General features: G+C 42.3%; 1 protein-coding gene across 3 annotated transcripts in view; it reads right to left on the reverse strand.

Moving 5' to 3' along the window:
* LOC107194981 (transcription factor kayak) overlaps positions 1–20,316 on the reverse strand; it is a 50,289-nt gene that overhangs the window by 5,704 nt on the left and 24,269 nt on the right. Inside the window, exon 1 of one of the 3 annotated variants that reach the window (XM_015584712.1) lies at positions 10,136–10,598. The exons of the other annotated variants lie outside the window; for them this stretch is intronic. Coding sequence (XP_015440198.1) covers positions 10,136–10,204 — 69 coding nt within the window. The 5' untranslated portion in view covers positions 10,205–10,598. Of the gene's footprint in view, positions 1–10,135; positions 10,599–20,316 lie in introns of those variants that run through there. 3 annotated transcript variants of the gene reach the window in all.

The following is a 20,316-nucleotide window of genomic DNA, read 5'->3' on the forward strand; positions in this document are numbered from 1 at the left end:
TTTAATCCGACCCCAAGCAACGGTTCATCCTACAATTTTTTTTTTAAACTGCCAAAGAAACGTACCATCATAAGTCTGTCAGGTGCACGTGCGTTTCTGCGCCTCGAAAAGTTTTTCAATCGCGGCCAATCGTGTCCGATGTCACGCAGCACCGCGATAGAAAATCGATTGTCAGTCATCGGACGGATTTCACCGGCGAACGAAAGTGCACGGCACGTCCAGCTTACAATGATATTAATGACTCGGCTCGAATCGCAGGTCACGTAGCGACAGCCTCGCGCGCGTTCACCATTATCACGACGGCCAATCGGCGCGACGTATTACCACAGCCGGCGCTCGACGTTTCCCAGAAAGCACAAAAGGACGCAGGAAGGAGAGACATGCCGCGCGCGCGTGTCCTTCGCGCTCATAAGGAGAGGAGAGGACACGCACAGAGGGGGACAGACACATGCGCTCGTGCGGGCAAACCTCGTCTCGTACAAGCCTGTCGCTTGCGCTATCATTTCTAAAATTACGATCCGTGTACGGGATCGTTAGCGAAGGTCGATCCGCGAAGACGTCGCCGTGGAGACCCGAGCCTCGATCTCTTGGTGATCGAACGTTGTTGTTCTGTGGATTCCTCGTGGGATATCCTTGAACAACGTGTTTGATGACTGTGCGCGCTGGCATTGCACGGAAAATTTTCGAAGCTCGGAGGGGAGCAAATGAAGGGTGGAAACACCTTGTAACTTGGGAACCGTTTAATAAGAATTCAACGAGAAATAATTGCTGCCTTCGAACTATTGAACAGAGTACAGAGTAGTTTCGATATGTAGAAATGGTGAACAGTGCATTAAGTCCCCTGTGTGATGGATTTTAGATTGATTGGTTCGGAACAAGATATGGACGTAATATCTTTTTTACATTATATTACAAATTGAACGACTTAGAATGAAATAATTTTTACCGTAAGGGTTGGCACTGGGAACATGTAAAATAGCGTTTTTATAGAAAGAATGGACTTCATACAGTTTTGGTCATTTTGTGGGCCTGAATGAAGATTTAGCAAAACCTTTACCTTATTGCATTTTGCAAGTTAGGAGATATTATAAATGCATAAACTCCCGCTGTCTAATAATTACCAACACGCAAATCTAATTTGTCGAATGTCTATGTAAACATATTGTAAATAGGAGAATAAAGAGAAATTCCAACGTTTCTACTTTCCTGGGACAGTAGCTTATCTCTTCTTTGCGAGTCTCTACCGATCGTGAAAATATTCTATGGCTTTGGAATAGTGAAACATAACTACATAGAAGGATAGTTCGTACGCTCTTAGTAAAATCAAAATTATATTTTATCTTATGCTCAACGACTAATATATTCCTATTTATTAAATACAGTTGTATAACGATTTCAAAAGTTCACTGTGTAATTAACTGTTCGAGAACCATAAAGTGGAGCTAACCTAACAGAGGTTTCATCCATATTGCTACTTTGTCAGCCTTCCTATGCATCAAGATGATCGACTTCGATCCTCCTCCAGCGGGAGCAAGAGAACCAAGAGCAAAATTCAGAATTGAAAATAGATAAAAAAAAAAAAAAAGAAACCATGTTTTACTACTCCATGAACATAAATATTCTTCTTTATGGTTTTCGTGCGTTAACTCTCCGGCGTTATTTGTAACCTTTGAACGCTGCTGCTGACTCTGTGCAAATGGAATCTTTGGTGTGACCCCCAGATGGTCCGTTCCCCACATTTGGGGCGAAAATTTATCGCCAGGATATTTTTAACGCGGAATTACGGTGTATAATCGGCGGCACCCCGCATCTGGCCCGGGTGTCATCGCTAAAATTACTTAGCGGACACCACAGAGCGAGCGGCGACTTGAACGGGACGAGGAGTAATCACCCACCCACAAAGTTCGGCGGCCCACCCAGCCGATCTTGCACGCCGCAGAGCGCAACAAGTCGAGGAATGCCCCCGTGGTGATAAACTTAGGCGTTACCGAATCATTACCGCGTGACACCGGTTTCTGGAATTCCGGTGTCGGTGGTCCTGACAAATTCTACGACTTTCAAAATAACGTGTCATCCACCTCGTAGACTGCAAGTCTATGAACACATTCTATGGATATTAAGGAGACACAAAACCACCCTCTGTAATGTAACAATAGAATTGCTTTCGTTCTAGTATTTGTCAACACGTTGATTAACAAATCTTATCTGTACCAAGAGCAAAAACTGTGGCGTTCAACGTGTTAATGCTTCTTGCGCTGACAGAAGTACCTACTGGTTTAACGTTTGTTAATCTTTAACCCTTTGCACTCCGATGTCGGCGACAGCGGCGAAATCTATGTAGAAGCAACTTTGTATTCTTATACATTTAAAAATTAAAATATTCTCCACTTTTTCATGGGGGCCTCTACTGTTACATTGCATGTATAATTGTGTGTTAAAATTAAATAGTCCTGGAGTAGCTGGTTGCTCATAGTAAAAATGACTCAGAGTTGCTGGTAGGTCATATTAAAAATTACTCGGAGTGCAAAGGGTTAAGCCTTCAAGGTACACGCGCAAAAAACATGTAATAACTTTGTTAATATAAAAGATAATTGCACAAACATTTTACTGTGCTTTCTTGAAATGTGAACAAACATGTACGAAAAACTACAAGTTCCTTCGTCTGGAGACTACTCCGAGTGGGAATATCCCTTTAATATCTCTCTCCATCTGTCAAAGAGTCAAAACTTTTCGCGCGCAGAAATGCCCGCCTTAAAGGGGGTGGGTTAATCCGTCATCCCGACCTTCGGGTCGAGTTAACCGCAATTTATTGCAGCCTCGGTTGATGCGCACGTATAAATCAGGTAATACGCGCTTGGAAGTCGTCTTTTGCGGGCACAAGGTGTCTCTTGGTTTGGCACGATCCGAAATTTACGACGCCGACGATACCGAGAAAGCGATTTCGTTATTACGCTGGTTATTGAAGCCGCCGCTCCCCCTCCCTCGCTGTTCCCTGATAAACCTAGGGGGCGGTCGGAGAGGGGGCGGATGTTTGCCACGGGGAACAGCCTATCGTCGGTTCGTATTTGCTTCCTATGCTCCGAAAAAAGTTCGTCGAGGCGACAAAGGTGTGGCCCTAACCGGGACGACGGTTACCCTTTCAGGAAAAAGAGAGAAAAAAAAAAAAGAAACGGATTTTGTTTATCTACGGGATCGAGAGTCGATGTCGCTCTGTTTGCGCTGGAAGATTATCGAAATCACGATCACTGGGCTTCGTCTTAATCAGCCGCGAGAAATTTCGAAAGGCGATCGTATGCTTGTTCCTGTGTCACGTCAATAATCGCGTTTCGGAGTGTTCTACTTTATGCTTCACCTCGATGAAGGTAAAGAGCACCGATTGTGGAAATTAGGCGAGTCAACGGTGGTTTTGGGTGGTTTGAGTCGCATCGAGTACAGTGATTCCTCGATGAATGCGACACGAGCAATGGCGTCATTCCCACCACTGGGGGAGTCCCCCTGTGGAACCGATCAAAACTGTTTCGTCTTGCCATCAGTGCTCCGAAGTAGACCCGAGTACGTCGCACTCATCGAGACATTGCTGTACTAATTATTGGACGAATAAAATCGTAAATGGCCGTTTATAGTTTTATAGCCTACAAGACTCTGTGATACACAACAAAATACAAAACACTTTCATCAGATGCAACACAAGTTCTACTTTATTTTGGGCCCAATAAAATACGTAAGCGAACGAAATTCCTACATTTGCTCTTATATTTATGCGGTACTTTAGAAATACTTTAGAAACTCAAAATGTGTTCCTCATTAATTTCTATAACTTTTTACTGTTTTTTTTTTGCGTCGAAAGTTGCAATTCTCCATCGATAAAATAAAATCACGCCACGATGCCAAATATTTATGGTATTTAATGTTTGTCTGTAACTCTATAACTGGACCTGTCGTCCGAGAACGACAAAGTTAACTTGTCTCGTTTCTGCTCACCCTACATCTTCCAGTGAAGTTATCGACTCTTTCATTTAATTACCAAAACTTTTGTGAAATGTTCAAAAATGAAAACTTCGGGTGAAAATCATAAATCGGGTAACACGCAAATCAAGCAAAAAAAAAATAATTAGACAGATGCCGTTCAATTGAGTATCAGGTAAACGGCGAACAGGTGGTGTATCGATGGTATTTATCACGTCGTGTGTACGATCGAGGATCGTCGGAGCTAATAAAATGGCAGAAAAAGACGTTTCGAATTGGCAAGAATATTGATGTCACGTAGGCGAATCAAGACTGACGAGGTGGAAGTGTCGGCGCTGTTTGTAGCTTTTTATCTTTCAGAAACTCACTAGGCCACGATTATTATACGAGAGAGATTCGTTGACCATCAGGGGCCGTTCACCTTACGGGGCGCGAATCGACGACCGAGGGGACACTAGCTCGCTGATACAAAGCAACCCGGCCAGTGTGCGAACTCGAGAAACATTTTTGTCGGGACGTGCCTGTGCAGAGGCTCTGACAAGTCAATGCCTCGGCGGCCCGACGAATGCGTCACGACTTTCGACGGAGAGACGACAGACAGCTCATTTTACGCGTAGCTACCGGAATTTTGCATAACAATGCCTCACAGAGAGAGAGATCGTTGGAAACCGCAACTTCCGCTCGTTCTCGCGTGGACGATCGATCCGTCAACGCTTTGATTCGACAATTAAAGAATCTTCTCAGAAGCAGAAAGTTCTAAACGACTGATAGAAACTTATCTACCCTGGTTACAAGGAAATCTACTCGTTAACGTTTTAACGCCCGGTGTTGCACTGGTGCAACGCTCATTTTAAAAATGCGTCAAATTTTATCACCGGTTAATATCTCATTTGTGTCAGTAAAGATATGTAGTTTCACCGATGTAAAGTATATCTTTACGTTTTCAGTTGAGAAATTCAAGTATTCCCTCTAAAAATCAATAAAAAGTGAGAAAAATAGATTTGGCTAATATCGATATTTTCGACTTCAAAATGGGAAGATAGAATATATGAATCAGTCTCATAATTATTAAATAACGATATAAGGATATGGGCGTTAAAAGAATAGTCGACGAAGGGGTGTGATTCTTCGTGAAAAAGTAAAAACTAATCAGTCAAAGTTTTACGCTGCTTCGCAGAGAAATCGAATTTGAATATTCACTGTTCCCCACGTGAGACTGAATACAACACTTTTAACCCTCCGTGGCCTCCGTTATTCTTACTGCTTTCGTCATCCCGCTGGGTCTTTTAAGTCCATACCTATTTTTTTTGTATCTTATAAACTTTCAAAAAATCTGAAAAAATTCAATAATTTTTAAAGTTGAATGTTAACCCTCGAAGTACGAACGCTTTTAATATTCGTAGAGACATTTGTGTCTGGATATTTATACGGCTTTTAAACACTCGGGTCCAAATTGACCCGGTAACTGTGCTCCAAGGTGTAAAAGATTTTGTTTTACTAATGGTCCCTTCATTTCGGAGATATTTGAACGCAAAATTTCGTTCGTGCCATAAAAAGACCCAGAGGATCGTGAAGGGTTAATATGTCTGATCATTACGTTACCGTTTCTACTCATTCTCAATAAGTAACGGACCAATGAACCAAAATAGGAATGTTCGATTCCTATTCGATTCTTCAGAAGATCGATTTTTTAAGTAACACATCACTAGCATGTATAACCCATACAGTAACAGCAAAAAGTATAGGACCAGGTCTGGCAATTAAAGAAAAAGGTCAATATTATTCTACAAAGAGTTGATGAAGGTAACGTATTAAAACTGATGGGAAGTGATTTGTATATGTATTCCGTAACTTTTATTTTATCGCAAAAGAATAATGAGTTATTCCTCCATCAATCATGAACTCTAGTTCCATACTTTTGGCCAGTATTATACATGCTATACATAACAGCGACGTGTTAATCAAGAGAATCGATCTTCTGAAGTATCGAATCGGAATCGAACATCCCTACTCCAAAAGGGGTTATTTTTTAAAAGAAAGACTTACATGAAATCTTTTAATTCTATAATTTAGTTACTAGTAATAAGTAGTGTAATTTAGTAATTACACTAAGAGCCAGAAACAGACCACTCTCTGTACGTTACTCGATGGATACCAGCCTGAGTACTATGCAGACCATAACCACAGTCAGTGGTACATACTATGACCCCATTGGTGGCCAAAAAAAGTCGCACGCAAGCGGTCCGTACAAGTAGCCATACACGCACGTCTCATTTCTCGGATCTCTGGCACGCAGTATCATTAATCTTATCAGGATGCGCGCGGTATGCACGGTGCGCGTTCCATAATGCCGGGGTACGGTGTAATTTTTCGAAGTCGCGCCGGAGGCCGGTTAATAAATCACGAGTTTTTTTTTCAGTTTCGCGGAGAACCAGGGGAAATTCTGCGGCGGTTGTTCTCTCGCTTGGAAGTGGACGGGGACCACGAGAATACGTTGATCGATCAACGGTTTTAGATCGTCGACGCGCGATTCGACCGCAGAGAATGATATTTCAATTATCGTCGAGGTTCTAGGAATCTTTCGAAATCAATCAAGCGGCGATGAGGTCATTTGGAAGTGTACAGAGAGATAACGAAGGAAATAAAGAAAGGGGAGACAGAGAGGGGAGGAAATAGTGATTTGTTTTAATCCCCGCGACATTGGAGCCGATGAAGAACACAGAGATGCAGAGGTGTGCCTGATAATCACTGCTTATTGTTATTTATGGTGCTGTTTATAGATATTAACAGTGGTTATGGTATAATTACTTTTCCAAAATTATCGAAGGTAGTAGTTAGATGTTAAGATTTCTAGAAACAACAACACCGTGCCACTGTCTTGCTCGTAAGTAGAAGTAGTAAGTAATAGTCAGACGCGCGATTGACGCTACAGTAGATCCTAGGTGTAATACTGCCTTTTTAATGAGGTTTATCACAGTGACAGAGCTTGAAATACTGAAGCCAATGATATTTGTTTGTCACATATGGCCATTAATTTATGAAATAATTCATGTTCAGTGCAGAGGAGCCTTCGAACATTCACTGAGGATTTACTGTCTGATTAAAAAGCAGAGGAAGTTGTCAATATTATAAACATTTCCGTTTTAAATTAGACTTAAATATTACGCTAACCTGTTAGTGTAATATTAAAAATTCCATAAGATTTTGCCATTTTTTTCTTCCATTTCCTAATTTTCTCACATAAAAAATATTACAATACCGCATTGATTTCCAAATTTTCAAGCTTCTAACACCTCAGCAATGAATTTAATACTTGTTAGAAAAAGGGAAAAAGGTAAATTTCGTATGCTTGAACAAATTATTAATTAATTTATAGTCATTAACTGTATTTATGAAAACAACTGATTTCAAACCTTCAAATATATACTAACTTCATTTCTAAATCCTATTTAACTCCTTCCCGTTTTAATAGGGAATAAATCTTTCTTTACGATTTTTGTATCGATTATTCGATCCTCGAATCGATTCTCTGAAGTGAATCGAACATCCCCAGTTCATAAACCACCGCGCTCTTTTCCTTCAAAGTCCCCGCCGCGACGTTGGCATGCACGCACATCCTCAGTTTCGCGATTGCAAGTCCACCCTCCTCGCCTCACCCCCACTCCTTGTACACGCGACACCAAACGGCCGTGCAAGAGGCGAGCGCGCGCGCGCGCTTACACTCGCAGGGAGAACACGTGTCCTCTGAGGAGCGTGCGCGCACACACACACACGGCCGCGTCTATAAATAAAACGGCGTCCGCCGTTTTAATCTGCCCTGGCCCCGCGTTTAGCGCGCGACGGACAAAGGGCGATATCGGCGGCGACCAGAAAATCGTTGCGAAACCGCCCGCCAGACACCGACCAATCGTGAGTTTCCCCGTTGCCGACGGAGAAAAGTCCACGGAAGGAGGGAGGATGAAAAACAAAATGATTAAAAGAGATACGAGCGAATCGAACCTCACACGGGGGAGGGGGAGGGGGAGTACCGGGACCTCCATCGACCGCACGTGCGCGTAACCCTATACCCGCGAAAAATAGATTCTCGGTAGAGAGGAGGCTCGCCTCGGAAACGCTCGCCATGATAAAATAATTGTAATCGGACGCCCAATCGGACGTAGGGCGACTCTCGTATATGCGTTCATGGCCGATCTTCGAGGGTGTCGTGGAATATTTCGTACTCCGTTTCTCTGAGAAACAGGAGGCTTGCTTGGGGCACGTGTTCGTTGCGGTGAGTGAAAATATCCGCGCATACACTTTTTTAACAAATTATTTTGTAGATTATCTTTGGGTTATATATCTTGGAAACTTTTTATCACCTCGTTCTCGATCTTCATTCGTAGCATTTCCTATAAAGTGTTTCTTTTTGGATTGTTGCTTCATTATGTTGCGGAGATTTCCAAGAGTGTGAAGAATTTATTTTATGCAGCGTTTATTCACGTTAATTTTACGGAAATGGCATTGTAAATATGATTTTTCGTAGTAACAATTGCTGCTGTATGCATCCCGATTGATTTTGTTGATAAGGTGTGTTGACCACCTCGTCCTTCACTTGTGTACGTTGCTTCTTAAGCCTGGTACACACGTCACAACCTTTAATGTCCGAACGCTCTTACGTTGCTTTTTTTTTCGTTTCGCGAGAACGTCCTCGTAAGGTGCTCCTCCGGTGTAGTTTCAGCCGAATTTAAAATTATCCTCGACCAATGGGTCCGCTACGCACCGCGTAGTTCATTTACGATCTGTTTGTTTCACCCGAAGCGGGTGTAACTTCCAACGGTGATTGCACAATATTGCACAATTCTTGCTCGTCCCGCGTCGCAATAATGCTCCCGCATATGTTAACAGGGCTCAATAACGCGAGTTCCCAAGCGGCGAATAGACTTTCTCTTTCAAGTTCATTCGGCGTATAAACCCACCGCCGTCGTCCGCCATGTCGTTTTTTTCTTCACTTTGCCCCTCGATGACGCTAGGAGATTCGGCGGTGTGCCTCGAATGAACCACGAGGAAGGTGCGTTTCTGCTTTTTCTTTTTTTTATTTATACGGTGGTTCTTTGTAGAAAATTATACGGTACACGATCTGATTCACAAATAATTAAAAGAAAACGTGAACCGTATTGCACAAATTAAATGGGATTCCAGACACGTTCGATTGTTTAGCGATCAAGCGTGAAAGGGTAGGATCCAGCCGAGCGTTGGAACCGGACGTTAATTCGCACACGTTCGACAAACGGTCCCACTGAATGAAACACCGCTTGTCGAAGGCTTGCCAAGTGGCCTGTTTATTTTAGACGATAGCTTTCGATCCTCCTCGAGGTCCTTTATACTGTTTTCTTCGTACAGAAGGCTACTTTGTACGGAGGCGCAATGTAATTGAACGAGGGGGTTATCTCTCGTGTCGACGATCCGTCAACAATAAAGCGAACACGTCAGCCTTCGAGTAACTCGCATATAGAAGCGGTGTGTCCGACGGTGCTCTAAGCGACTTTCTAAATTTAAACCGACCACTTTCACACGCGCGCGCGCGAACGCTGCAATTTTTTCGTGAATCGTCGAAATTTTTTCGTTTTACGACGTAGTCGTCGCATCTCGAGACCCCAAATTTCAACCGGTTCCGACGATTCGTCTTCCTTTATTGTTTCAAATGTTTCTACACTTTATCGTTCGGCTTCGAGACACCGTCGCCATTAATCATCCGACTTTAGAGTTTCAGGATTTCGTGCACGGGTTCTCGCCGGGCCATGTGGCACAGCATATTCGACCACTTAACGCCTGGATCTATTTGTTGGTACAAACTAGAAAATACCGCGTAAATCGAGTAGCCTATCCCTTTTCCAAATAAATCGCGCAGCTGTTTCAACTCTTGCCTAATGACAGGACCGTTTGTTTGACGGTAAACAGAAACGAAGGATCCACACGCGGGTAGCCCAGCCTCCATTTTCATTTTTCCGTTTCTTAGCCTCCAACTACTATAAATCTCTATACTCTCCACCGTTCCGTGGTTATTCTGTACTTTCAACGACAAACCAAAAGACACTTTGCGTGATGTAACCACGGACGAAACGCAAGGCCTCGGCTTAATTAGTAAAGAAAACAAGAATAATGTCTGGAGAACACGAACATGAAGGATTACCTGCTGATAAAGCAGTTCCTGCGCGAGGATATTAGCAATGTCGACTGGATCCATGGCGGTGGCTGCCATAGCTCGAGGTATCGGTTATTCGTTCAGTGTTCGTTTCGTGTCGTCGAAAGAAAGAAATTAAATAAAAGGAATGAACGGGAGGGAATATGGGATCCAAGGAACCAGCGCGAAACTCGTCGTCTCCACGCGCGGGTTATGAAAGGAGGGGATGAGGGGGGTGGGGTGAGGTTTAAAGTAGAAAAAAGTAACTTCAGTCGATCGTTCGTTCGTGAGGGATCGTCGTTCGGGACGTCGGTGTGCGCCTGCCTCCCTTCCCCTATATCCTATCGTCTCTCTTTTCTCTCGCCACTCTCTCGATTCTCCTCCCTCGCGCTCGTTCGCTCGTCTTCGTTTTCTCACTGTCCGAAAGAGTTCGTCACCACTGCGTCCTCCACCGACGCCTCTCTTACACTGAGCCTGCCGACGCCGCTCTGCTCTTCGTGGCCATACGCGACGAGGAAACCTAAGCTAAAAATAACCTTCGAATTTCGAGTATGTGCGCTTGACAGAGAGAGAACAAGATGGAACGGAGAAAGAGATAGAGACAGAGAGCAGAAGAAAAAGGTGGGAGGGATTTCCGCGCCCTCGTTCAATTCTCTGGATGGCACATTGACCTTTTTGCCATTTTTTTCAGCCATATTTGAAAATAGATTTTTCTCGAAATGCCCCCCCCCCCCCGCCTCCCAAAAAAATCAAATTCGTCAGTTCGTATTTCACGAACAATAAACATCGTTCAATACTCCATTAACACGCCGACTACGTCATCGAAGATCAGCGATGTCAATTAATTAAAAAACGTATCAAAAAGCCCCGTCATACTTGTTGAACGTCTTAATATTTGAACATAACCTATAATGTCCAACTAATACTTGAACATAACCTATAATATCCAGCTAATATTTGAACATAACCTATAATGTCCAGCTGCTACTTGAACATAACCTACAATGTGCAGCTAATACTTGAACATCACCTATAATACCCAGCTGATACTTGAACATAACCTCTAATGTCCAACTAATATTTGATCATAATCTATGATGTCCAGGTCGTACTCCGTGTGTTTGTTACGGGTGTTGTTCGGTTGGTAAAGCAGTCGAACTGCAACATCTGGATCCGAATCCTGGTGTATATACACATATCCCCTCCACCCCCCAATATCGATCTCGTTTGACGCGTTTTACGTACCCGTAGAAAACGTTCGAGGCAAGTTTGGATGTTTAAGGCGCAACGATCTCTCCCTAGAGGTTTATGGTCGAGCAGATAAGAAAGGGGGTGTCTTTACGACTTTCTCCATTGTTCCGGCCTCCGACGGAAGCGGCATTCTTTTGGAATCGCGTAATGGTCCGAAAAGTTCTCCACCGTTTTAACGCCCGCAGTCGCCGATTTATCCGTGACGGTCACCCTGGCCGAAGATTTATACTAATGCGCGGATGTCTTTACTAGCCGCGAAAACACGAATTATCCCCGAGGCTGTCCGCACGGAAGGAATTATTTGCGTAACAGTTGTCGGCGTACGAGGATGATGTTTCGAGTCTCCGGTCCAATTTAATTCGATTAATGGTCCTCTACTTGCGGTGAGACTTATACATCGATCGAGGAATGGATTTCACTCGTTTTATAATAAATTACATCGTACGAACGATTCTGATTGCTATACATATTTCTGTATGAACATCATATGAAAGTGACTGTCTTAACGTGGCAAGTTTTGGAAGCTCAATTACAGGATTCAACCGATAAAAAGTACAGATAACAATCATTTTCGTATACTAATCGTTCAAAGCTATGTCATTGTTGCATCAAATGAGCGATATGTTGTGACACTTCAATTTCTAAGTGGACATACTTTATTTGATGAAAGCAGAATATTGCTTGCAATATAAACCTATATTTCATATTATTCATTATCTCTGTTTTGTGTATCCTTAACACGTTAAGCGGCATCATGTAAAAAATTATGTTGTTTTTGGCCAATGTACTAAAAAAAAGCTGAACTTAAATAAAGGACACCGTATCTAAACTAATAATACAGGGGCCTATGCGGCCAGAATATATTGTATTCATTTGTATACAAATGGCGCTTAGCTTGTTAATATCTAATCTACAAAGAAAGAACACTACACTGAAGAGGACGATGTGGACTTATAGAGTGATGGTCTGTGACGAACGTTTTTGAAACCATATGGTGGTAACCAACGTGTTAAAGACCCTACACATACACAACGATACCTGGGTCAGTATTTGGACCCTTCCATCCATTTCGAAGCATCCAGTAAATCATCGATGAGTGTTCGGAGGATCCTCAGCGCTGAGGATTCAGACATCAACTCCATTACTAAGTGGAGGATCCCGTGGAACCTGTCAAACCCCCAGTGGTGGGGATGACGTATGATCATCGATGATTTACTGTATTTCGAGACGCATATCCTCGTGAAAAACGTCAGTAGATGTAATATACACTGTTGGCTTAAATTGCACACCATAATATGGGTCGAAATAGATCCAGATACGCTCATCGAAGGGTTAACTGTCTGACCCAAAACGGTTGGAAAACAAAATTCCAAGGGAGAGGCTCGGTATTATTATAAAATCAGGGACGAATCGGTCGCGAGCCAGAAAACAGTCGCAAAACAGCGTGCCCCCGAAGAACGAAAGTGTGCCTGGTGTGTCTTCTCGAGCGAGTTTATTCGCGACCAAATGGTTTTTCCCGGCATCCGTGAAATTCCCAATTGCGCGTCCGCCTGGAGGATCTTAATTAGCCCGCGCGTTCTAAGTTTAAACACCTGTGGAGCGCCGTTTGTCGTCTGACCGCCAGCTTCTCCACGATTCGTCGCGCCTTGGAGTCTGGCCAAGAACTCTCTGGCGGCTTCGTGGAAGTCGGGAAACGGCTTTAGGGTTTTTTGAAAAACTTGGGAGGCCTTTGAAAAAGTGGGGGGGGGGACTTTGAAATCCCGGGACGGCTTCGATAAAACTCTCTGTTGAAGCTTTGGATCCATTTGTCCTTCATCGCGTGCCATCGCAGATAAGAGGAATTGGTATGAATACTCTCGTCGCCACGGAATTTGGTAAATGTGACGTTGGACGGACGTGTTCGACGATCGTTTTTTGTCGTTTATCGCGTCTCGACGTTTCCAGGATGTGGCTTCCTTCGTCGCGCGCGCGTTGTCGGCCGCCAAGAAGGGCCCGAATTTTATATGCGTTTCTCGGAGGATGGTAAACCACGGAGAGAAAGAACTGTTCATCACCGTGTATGAAATATTAACGCATTGTCGAGGGAGATCGGTATGTTACGTACGAATTGCTAGTCACAGTGTGCAGAAGAAATAATAAGTGTACCTGCATACACGCATAATATTCATCGATATACACGTGACCACGGAGAAAACAAGATGGCGGACGGAATAAGAAACTTCGATCGAAATGTAGCTAATTTGCGCTAACAGATTCGATCGAAAGGTTAATTTTATCGACGTTTATAGAAAATTGCGAAGTGTATAATCGTTTATACATTGCAACGAAGACCTAGTGTTGCTACAATTCTATAAAAGGAAACTATTACTTCCTGCCAAAAATATGTTTCCGGGTTAGATAGCAGCGCCACCACGATGACAATCGTGGCGAACTAATAGTTCTCTCACTTCGTTTCTTTTTCGTCCAATTTGTTTAAGGAGTTATATCATCGTCCGAGTTCCTAACTATTCTAACTCCATTTTTTCAAAAAAATTTAGTTAATCTACGTGCACCTCATTGGCCCAAAGAATACAGATTCATCATAATATAATGAAAATTCAATCTAGAGAACAACAAATATTCTTTTAAGTCCTATCTCCGAAACATTGTAAGTTTTTTTTCTTAATGGTTGTATCCCCAAATACTAGCAACAGTTACAAATTTATGTCGATAATAAAATAGCTATTCAGTAGCTGATATTAGAGTATGTTTCAGAGTACATTTAAGTTTCCCGCTTCTATAATATTAAACTTCCTAAACTTTAAAATTTTTTCAGTTTAGAACCTAGTGGAGATAGAACAATTAAGAACTAAAGCGACGATATATCAATCAACAGACAGCCACGTTCAGCACGAGCGCGCGCGAGGCGATCAATTATTTAGGAGTAGTATTTCGACGCAAATTTCGTGACACGGGGAAAACAGCAATAATTGGAATGTCGGCGGAAAACCTGTTTCTCTGTTTTGCGTCACTCGGAAACGAACCAGCCGCGGCGGTGGTCACGAGTTCTCGTTGAACACGAGATGGACATTCAAAACCAGCTTATCTCTGTCGTGATATGAAAACATGTGGCAGCCAGATTACAATAAACGATACCTCCGGGTGTTTTACCAGCCGGCGATGCCCGTGGAATTTTTAAACATCAAACATCGTGGCTGGGAGGCGTAACCGCAACCTTATTATGTTACCCGTAAATAAATATCGCACGCTGAAAACACATATTCGACTCGAAATAGAGGGCGTTCCAGGCGAACGGGAAACAAAAAGACACTCGATTCTCAACGTCCATAAAATGTAGTAAATATCAAGGTATTTACGGAAACTGGTAGCAGAAATCAGTGGATCTTTCTATACGTAAACACAATATATCGCGGACACATTTCGATAAATAATCGTCAGAGCGTGGATTCTAAGAATTTTCAGCGAATACGAGGTTTTATGAACTGTTCCACCATTTAAAAATATCCAATGGAAAATGTCTACTTTTTCAAAATCTAAACCTGTATGAACATCCACAGGCTCGTAATCATATGTTATTTGTTGTATTATTGCTAGAATCATTGTATACAATAGATGGTAGTGTTTCTGTAACTTTTTCCACAAACTGGTCGTTTTATAAGTTACCCAATTTGTTCCTTTAACCTGAACACTTAGAGGTAACCACATATAATGGGGTAATAAACCCTGTGGGACCATAAACCGAAAATCCTTTTGTTGGTCTGACCCAGGGGGTTCTCGAGCAAAGGGTTATTTTCGGCGTTCCAAAAATTTTACAGAGCCAGTCTTTAAAGGAAACCAATCTAGTGGAGGGTATATACTTATCGTAGCACTGAAAACGAGGTGTCATTTCCCTACGGTCACAATATTCTTTACTGACCGTTAAATCCAACCTGGGCTGACTAACTACATAACAACGTTTGGAATTCCCTTAACTTTTTTAACACATCCCCAAAGCTTCTTTAGGCTTTCTGCTCGTGCCGCTGTTCGTAATTTATCACAATTTTCTTTCAATTCTTCCTTTTCCTTGAGCTTTACCTATCTTCATGTTCTCTGCCACATTTTCTTACTAATACCCTGCACATGCGATTCTACACCCTATCTATACTCTATACTTCAAAGTAATTTTTTAAGACAATAATTTGTACTATACTGTATATTCTGTAATACTCTCACGTAACAAAAGGGACTTCCCGTAAAAATATATTTACCTTGCTATTATAACTTTACACCCAAGTCACATGTCTTTAAGGAATCACGCTTTCAACACAATTCGACGTTATGACGCTCCCATCGACCGTGTATAATGAATCCATTCTAATTGCACAGAACATACACGATTGACGTGCAGGGATTAACGAGGAACACAATATGTCCCAACCGCGAGGCACGGACAGACAGTAACCGATCGATTAATTTGCATCGGCTATTATGGACCGATGATATCGATCCTTTGATCGCGGGTAATTTCGGTTTACGTAACGAAATAAAGATCGGTCATAAAACCGGTACAAGGTAAAGAGTCTCGATGAGATCGCGCGCCAGAGTTCTGGAATCCGTTCTAAATTCAATTTCTCGTGTGTTTTTCTCTCTTTCTCATTGCTAACGTCTGCCTCTTTCCATTGGCTAATTATGCGACAAGGATCCAATCGAGAGAACGGAGTCTCTCGGCGAAGCGTGTATATTGGCTCGATTCGAAAACAAAAGAGTAAGGTGGGACCCGACAGGGAACACGGGCGGGGCAACGATTTTTCCACGAAAACCTTTCCGCCGGCAGGACGTCGAAATGTCGGGCCAAGATCAACCGAGCGCTCAACTCGGGCCCCGATGGGCCTGCGGGCGCGCGCTCAAGGTCGCAATAGCGCTCCACCGACCAAACAAATTGCGACGATCCTTCGGATCACGATCAACCGCGCGACGTGGCGACCGGTTATCGTTATTTGCCATGGTAATTAGCGCTTTCTGCGAGATGATGATTACGGATTCAGATGTAATCGGATCCTCGGAAATGGTTTTTCTAAAACTGCTATTACACGCGGAGCTACGAGTTTTTTCAGTGGGAGACAGAAGAGCTAAAGTCGTTTCAGAGCCTTAATCCTCGACAGATGTACATTATAGAGGAATTTCGACTTTATATGAAGACATTGGGATGGTTATTACACTGTGATTAAAAAGATGCTCATTGGAATCTGTTTCAATTCCTTTAGGCGAACAGTCACTAAAATCATAATGGTGCTTTTGTGGAAATTTACCTAAATTTTTAATTCATTATAAATTTTACGTTATATTGTATTATATACAGGATGTCCCATTTAAATGGACCCACTCGAGTAGCTCCGAAACTATTGATGATATTAAAACATGTTTCAGACAAAAGTTAAATGGTATCAGGGAGCATTATTTTTTATGTACCTTTTTTTCTATGTGGACACGTGTGCCACCTAATACCACTTAACTTTCATCTGAAACATTTTTTAATATCGTCAACAGTTTCGGAGATATTCGAGTGGGTCGATTTAAATTGGACACCCTGTATATATACAATTTAGTTTAGCATATATTCAACCGCTGGTGGTTCTAGTGCCAGGTAACCGGAGTAAAAATCGTTTTCACGCAAGCAATTTAACAGATATTTCGTTATTGCAAAACTATTCTCGAACTCTTCAAACAACATCTCCAATAACACGGTACCACGAACTGTGAAAGGGTATTGTTCAACTTCCGTGCTATTGCGTTTTGTCCATTTCACTTGATTTCAAAACTGCATATCAAACAGTATAAAAAGAATCTCAAATTCCATTGGTCAAAATCACGTTCACATTATTTAACTGTATTTATAAACAACAAAAATCTTTTTGTGCCAACCAAGCACTATTGTTCCTCAGGTGTAGATGGCAGAAATCGTGCATACAGTGAATCGGCCGAGGATATGGCAATTATCGCGTATTGCGGTCGGAGAATGTGCACGACGCTCCTTGCATACGTATGAAAACGGAGAATGCGTTCGAATTCCTAATCTCGTTTTAATACCTCGCCGATGGACCGTCCACGACAGGCAGGCATACGGTTTCACGTAACAACGCGCTTTATTGCCGTGTTTTCCCGCGCGCCACGGACGTGTTTTCCCTTTCAGCCGTGCGCGGCGACACGGTCGGCCATGACGCTCGGTAAATAACGCAATTACGTCGTCACCGTTCTCGAACCAAGAGCAAACACTATCGTGGGTACGAAACGAAAAAGATAAAAAAAAAAAGGAAGAAAAGTATGTGCGCGGCAACGGCGTCAGAGACCACCGCGCGACGACACGAGTCGCAGCCTTGGATAACAAAGGAAATCGCTTCTATATTTCGCTCGCGCTCGTCGGAAGGAAGGACGTAAACATGGCGGCTGTCTCGTCGACCGTAGAAATCGCGCCTAAACTTTCGAACTGGAACTCTAAAATGATCGTTCTGCACGTGTGCAATAACAAAAGCTTAACCCTTCTAGTATCTTAGAGTCGATATATCGGCTTTCCATTTTTAACATAATTTAAACACATATGATGACACTATTTTTATTTAAATTGGTTTATATAGTGGAACATACGTTTAATAGATAGAAATAATAAAGTTTAAAAAGAACGTGAAAATATCTTCATTGTTAAGAGAAATATGTTAATTTTAATAGATACCTCAAAAATTGCATATTTTTCAAGGTATTTTTGGACAGTACCCGGAACGCGTATAAGATACTATAAGGGTTAATATTCTTTCTTTTCAACCCCCAGCTGATTGGTGCATCGATCACATTGACCCGTTGTATTTTTTTGATCACCGACATGAGACATCTATGGACATATCCTATATGTATAAAACATATCACCCTCTTCGTTTTCAATATGGCGGGGGTAGAGACAGAGATGGAATCTTATTGAAGTGGCCATAGCTTTTTGGTTATCTGAACCGACTATCCTTTTTTCTTTTTCTTCTTCATCTGCCTGTGCTCGCATAATACGCGAAAAGCGAAAAGAAAAATTCAAAGACCGCGGGATACGGGTCGGGAATATTGAACGAGGGGATTAATTCCGCAAAGAGGTTAGGAAACTCCGTGTTGGGTACTCGCGACGAATCACAATCTCCTTTGTCCCGATCCTCTTACCAGCGGAAAACTTAATAGCGGAATAATTTCGTAATCATTTATTCCGCTCGCTTCGCTGTTTTTCATCCGCGGTCTCGATAGGGAAACAATAGTATATACTATGCGCAGTTACCAGAGGAACTGCGAGAGGAAAAATGGTTTATCTTTCCGTGGCGCACGCGCGCGAATTTCGTTTCTTCGGACGGCAATTTCCTGGAGCATGTATACAATGCACAGAAAAAAAAGAAAAGGAAAGCGAAGTAAAACTTAAAAAGTATTTCTGTAATTAGAATTTCTGATCACCGATTGCGTCATACAGTTTTTCAGTCACACGTAACGTTCGCCTCTGATAACGCAACAATTGCACAATCGTGAAAAAACAATTACAGCCGTCATAGGATCCACTTGAACGAAGATCGAAGGACTCATCGATCGAGCTACAGGAAAAAGGTGTGTTTGCTGGAATTAAATCGCAGGGGCTAATGAAGAGGCTCTCGTGAAAACAACAATCTTGCGTGGTCTTCTCCGGGGGCAGGGAAACGGTTTCGAGTAAATACGCGAAGGTTGAAGCGCGAGTCTCGAAAGCCACGATCTGGCGCACAAACACGCCCGATGCACCAGCCCGCAGCGGCGGAGAAAGAACAAAGCATGTAAACACGATAAATACGCAGCGGGATCGACTACACAGAGCATACGCATATACAGAATTTTCCCCCGTTTCGTTAAGGTTTTCACCATAGCACACGAACGGACATGCGAGCCTCGCCAATTACATAATCCCGCCAGCACGTTTTCTAGGCGACAGACCTCGGTTCCTATCGAAAAGATAGCTAAATGTGGGACGACCGCTGAACGATGTCAGCAAATATATCGCTCGGAATTGCTCGACGCCTTAACTACCGAGAAAAATTGGAATTACGAACCACTTTTGCTCTAAAAATACGCGTCAAGTAGAAAAGTATACAAATATCGTTAAATGGAAGTTATTAGTTAGTATTTTTATATTTCTACGACAACTATGGTCTACTAGATTGTAATTGTCGGATTTGTGTGCCACTGATCCTGTATGATTCGATTTATTTATTCGTTAAAGTTAAACCATTGATTCTCTAATAATACTAATGGTTTAGTAACATAATATAATATACAAGTTTCGTATACTCTACTAATTGGGTAGACCAATGTGTTACACAAAAATGGAGTAGATTGTAATATCATAGTACGTTAGTCTTGTAATGTGTCATTACCACCGTGTATCACCACATGACGATTGGTAAACACAGAGGACACTAGTATAGTGGTACCAGTAACAGTAGTAATACTACCAGTAGTAGTTGTAGGTTTCTACGTGCCACACTGATTAACACAGTGCTATACCATCCACAAATAATAGAGCAATGCAAGTATCGTGATATTATTATTACTCGACTGTGATTTCTATGCGAAATGGCATTGTTGTATAGCAATCATATTGTTGGATAGCAGTAACAATTTCTCTGGTCTCCTAACTATCTTATTGGGTTTAGAATAAAGACGAAAACTCGCAGAATTAAGGTTTTGTCTCTTTACTGTATCTTACAGAGCTCTTATAGGCTACAAACGCATCGAAATTCGCAATCTAACCCTTCGTATTCAATATGGGTCATTGACGACCCAAACGAATTCTCATTTTTCCCGGAACTTTTCTCCGAATTTTAATATTTATCGAAAAAAGTTTTCAATATTTGACCTAGTGAACAATTGTATATTTTAGCATAGACTTTGGTAGGTATACCAGAATTTTTTCA

Source organism: Dufourea novaeangliae, unplaced genomic scaffold (genome assembly GCF_001272555.1).
Source record: "Dufourea novaeangliae isolate 0120121106 unplaced genomic scaffold, ASM127255v1 scaffold8, whole genome shotgun sequence".
Taxonomy (NCBI): domain Eukaryota; kingdom Metazoa; phylum Arthropoda; class Insecta; order Hymenoptera; family Halictidae; genus Dufourea; species Dufourea novaeangliae.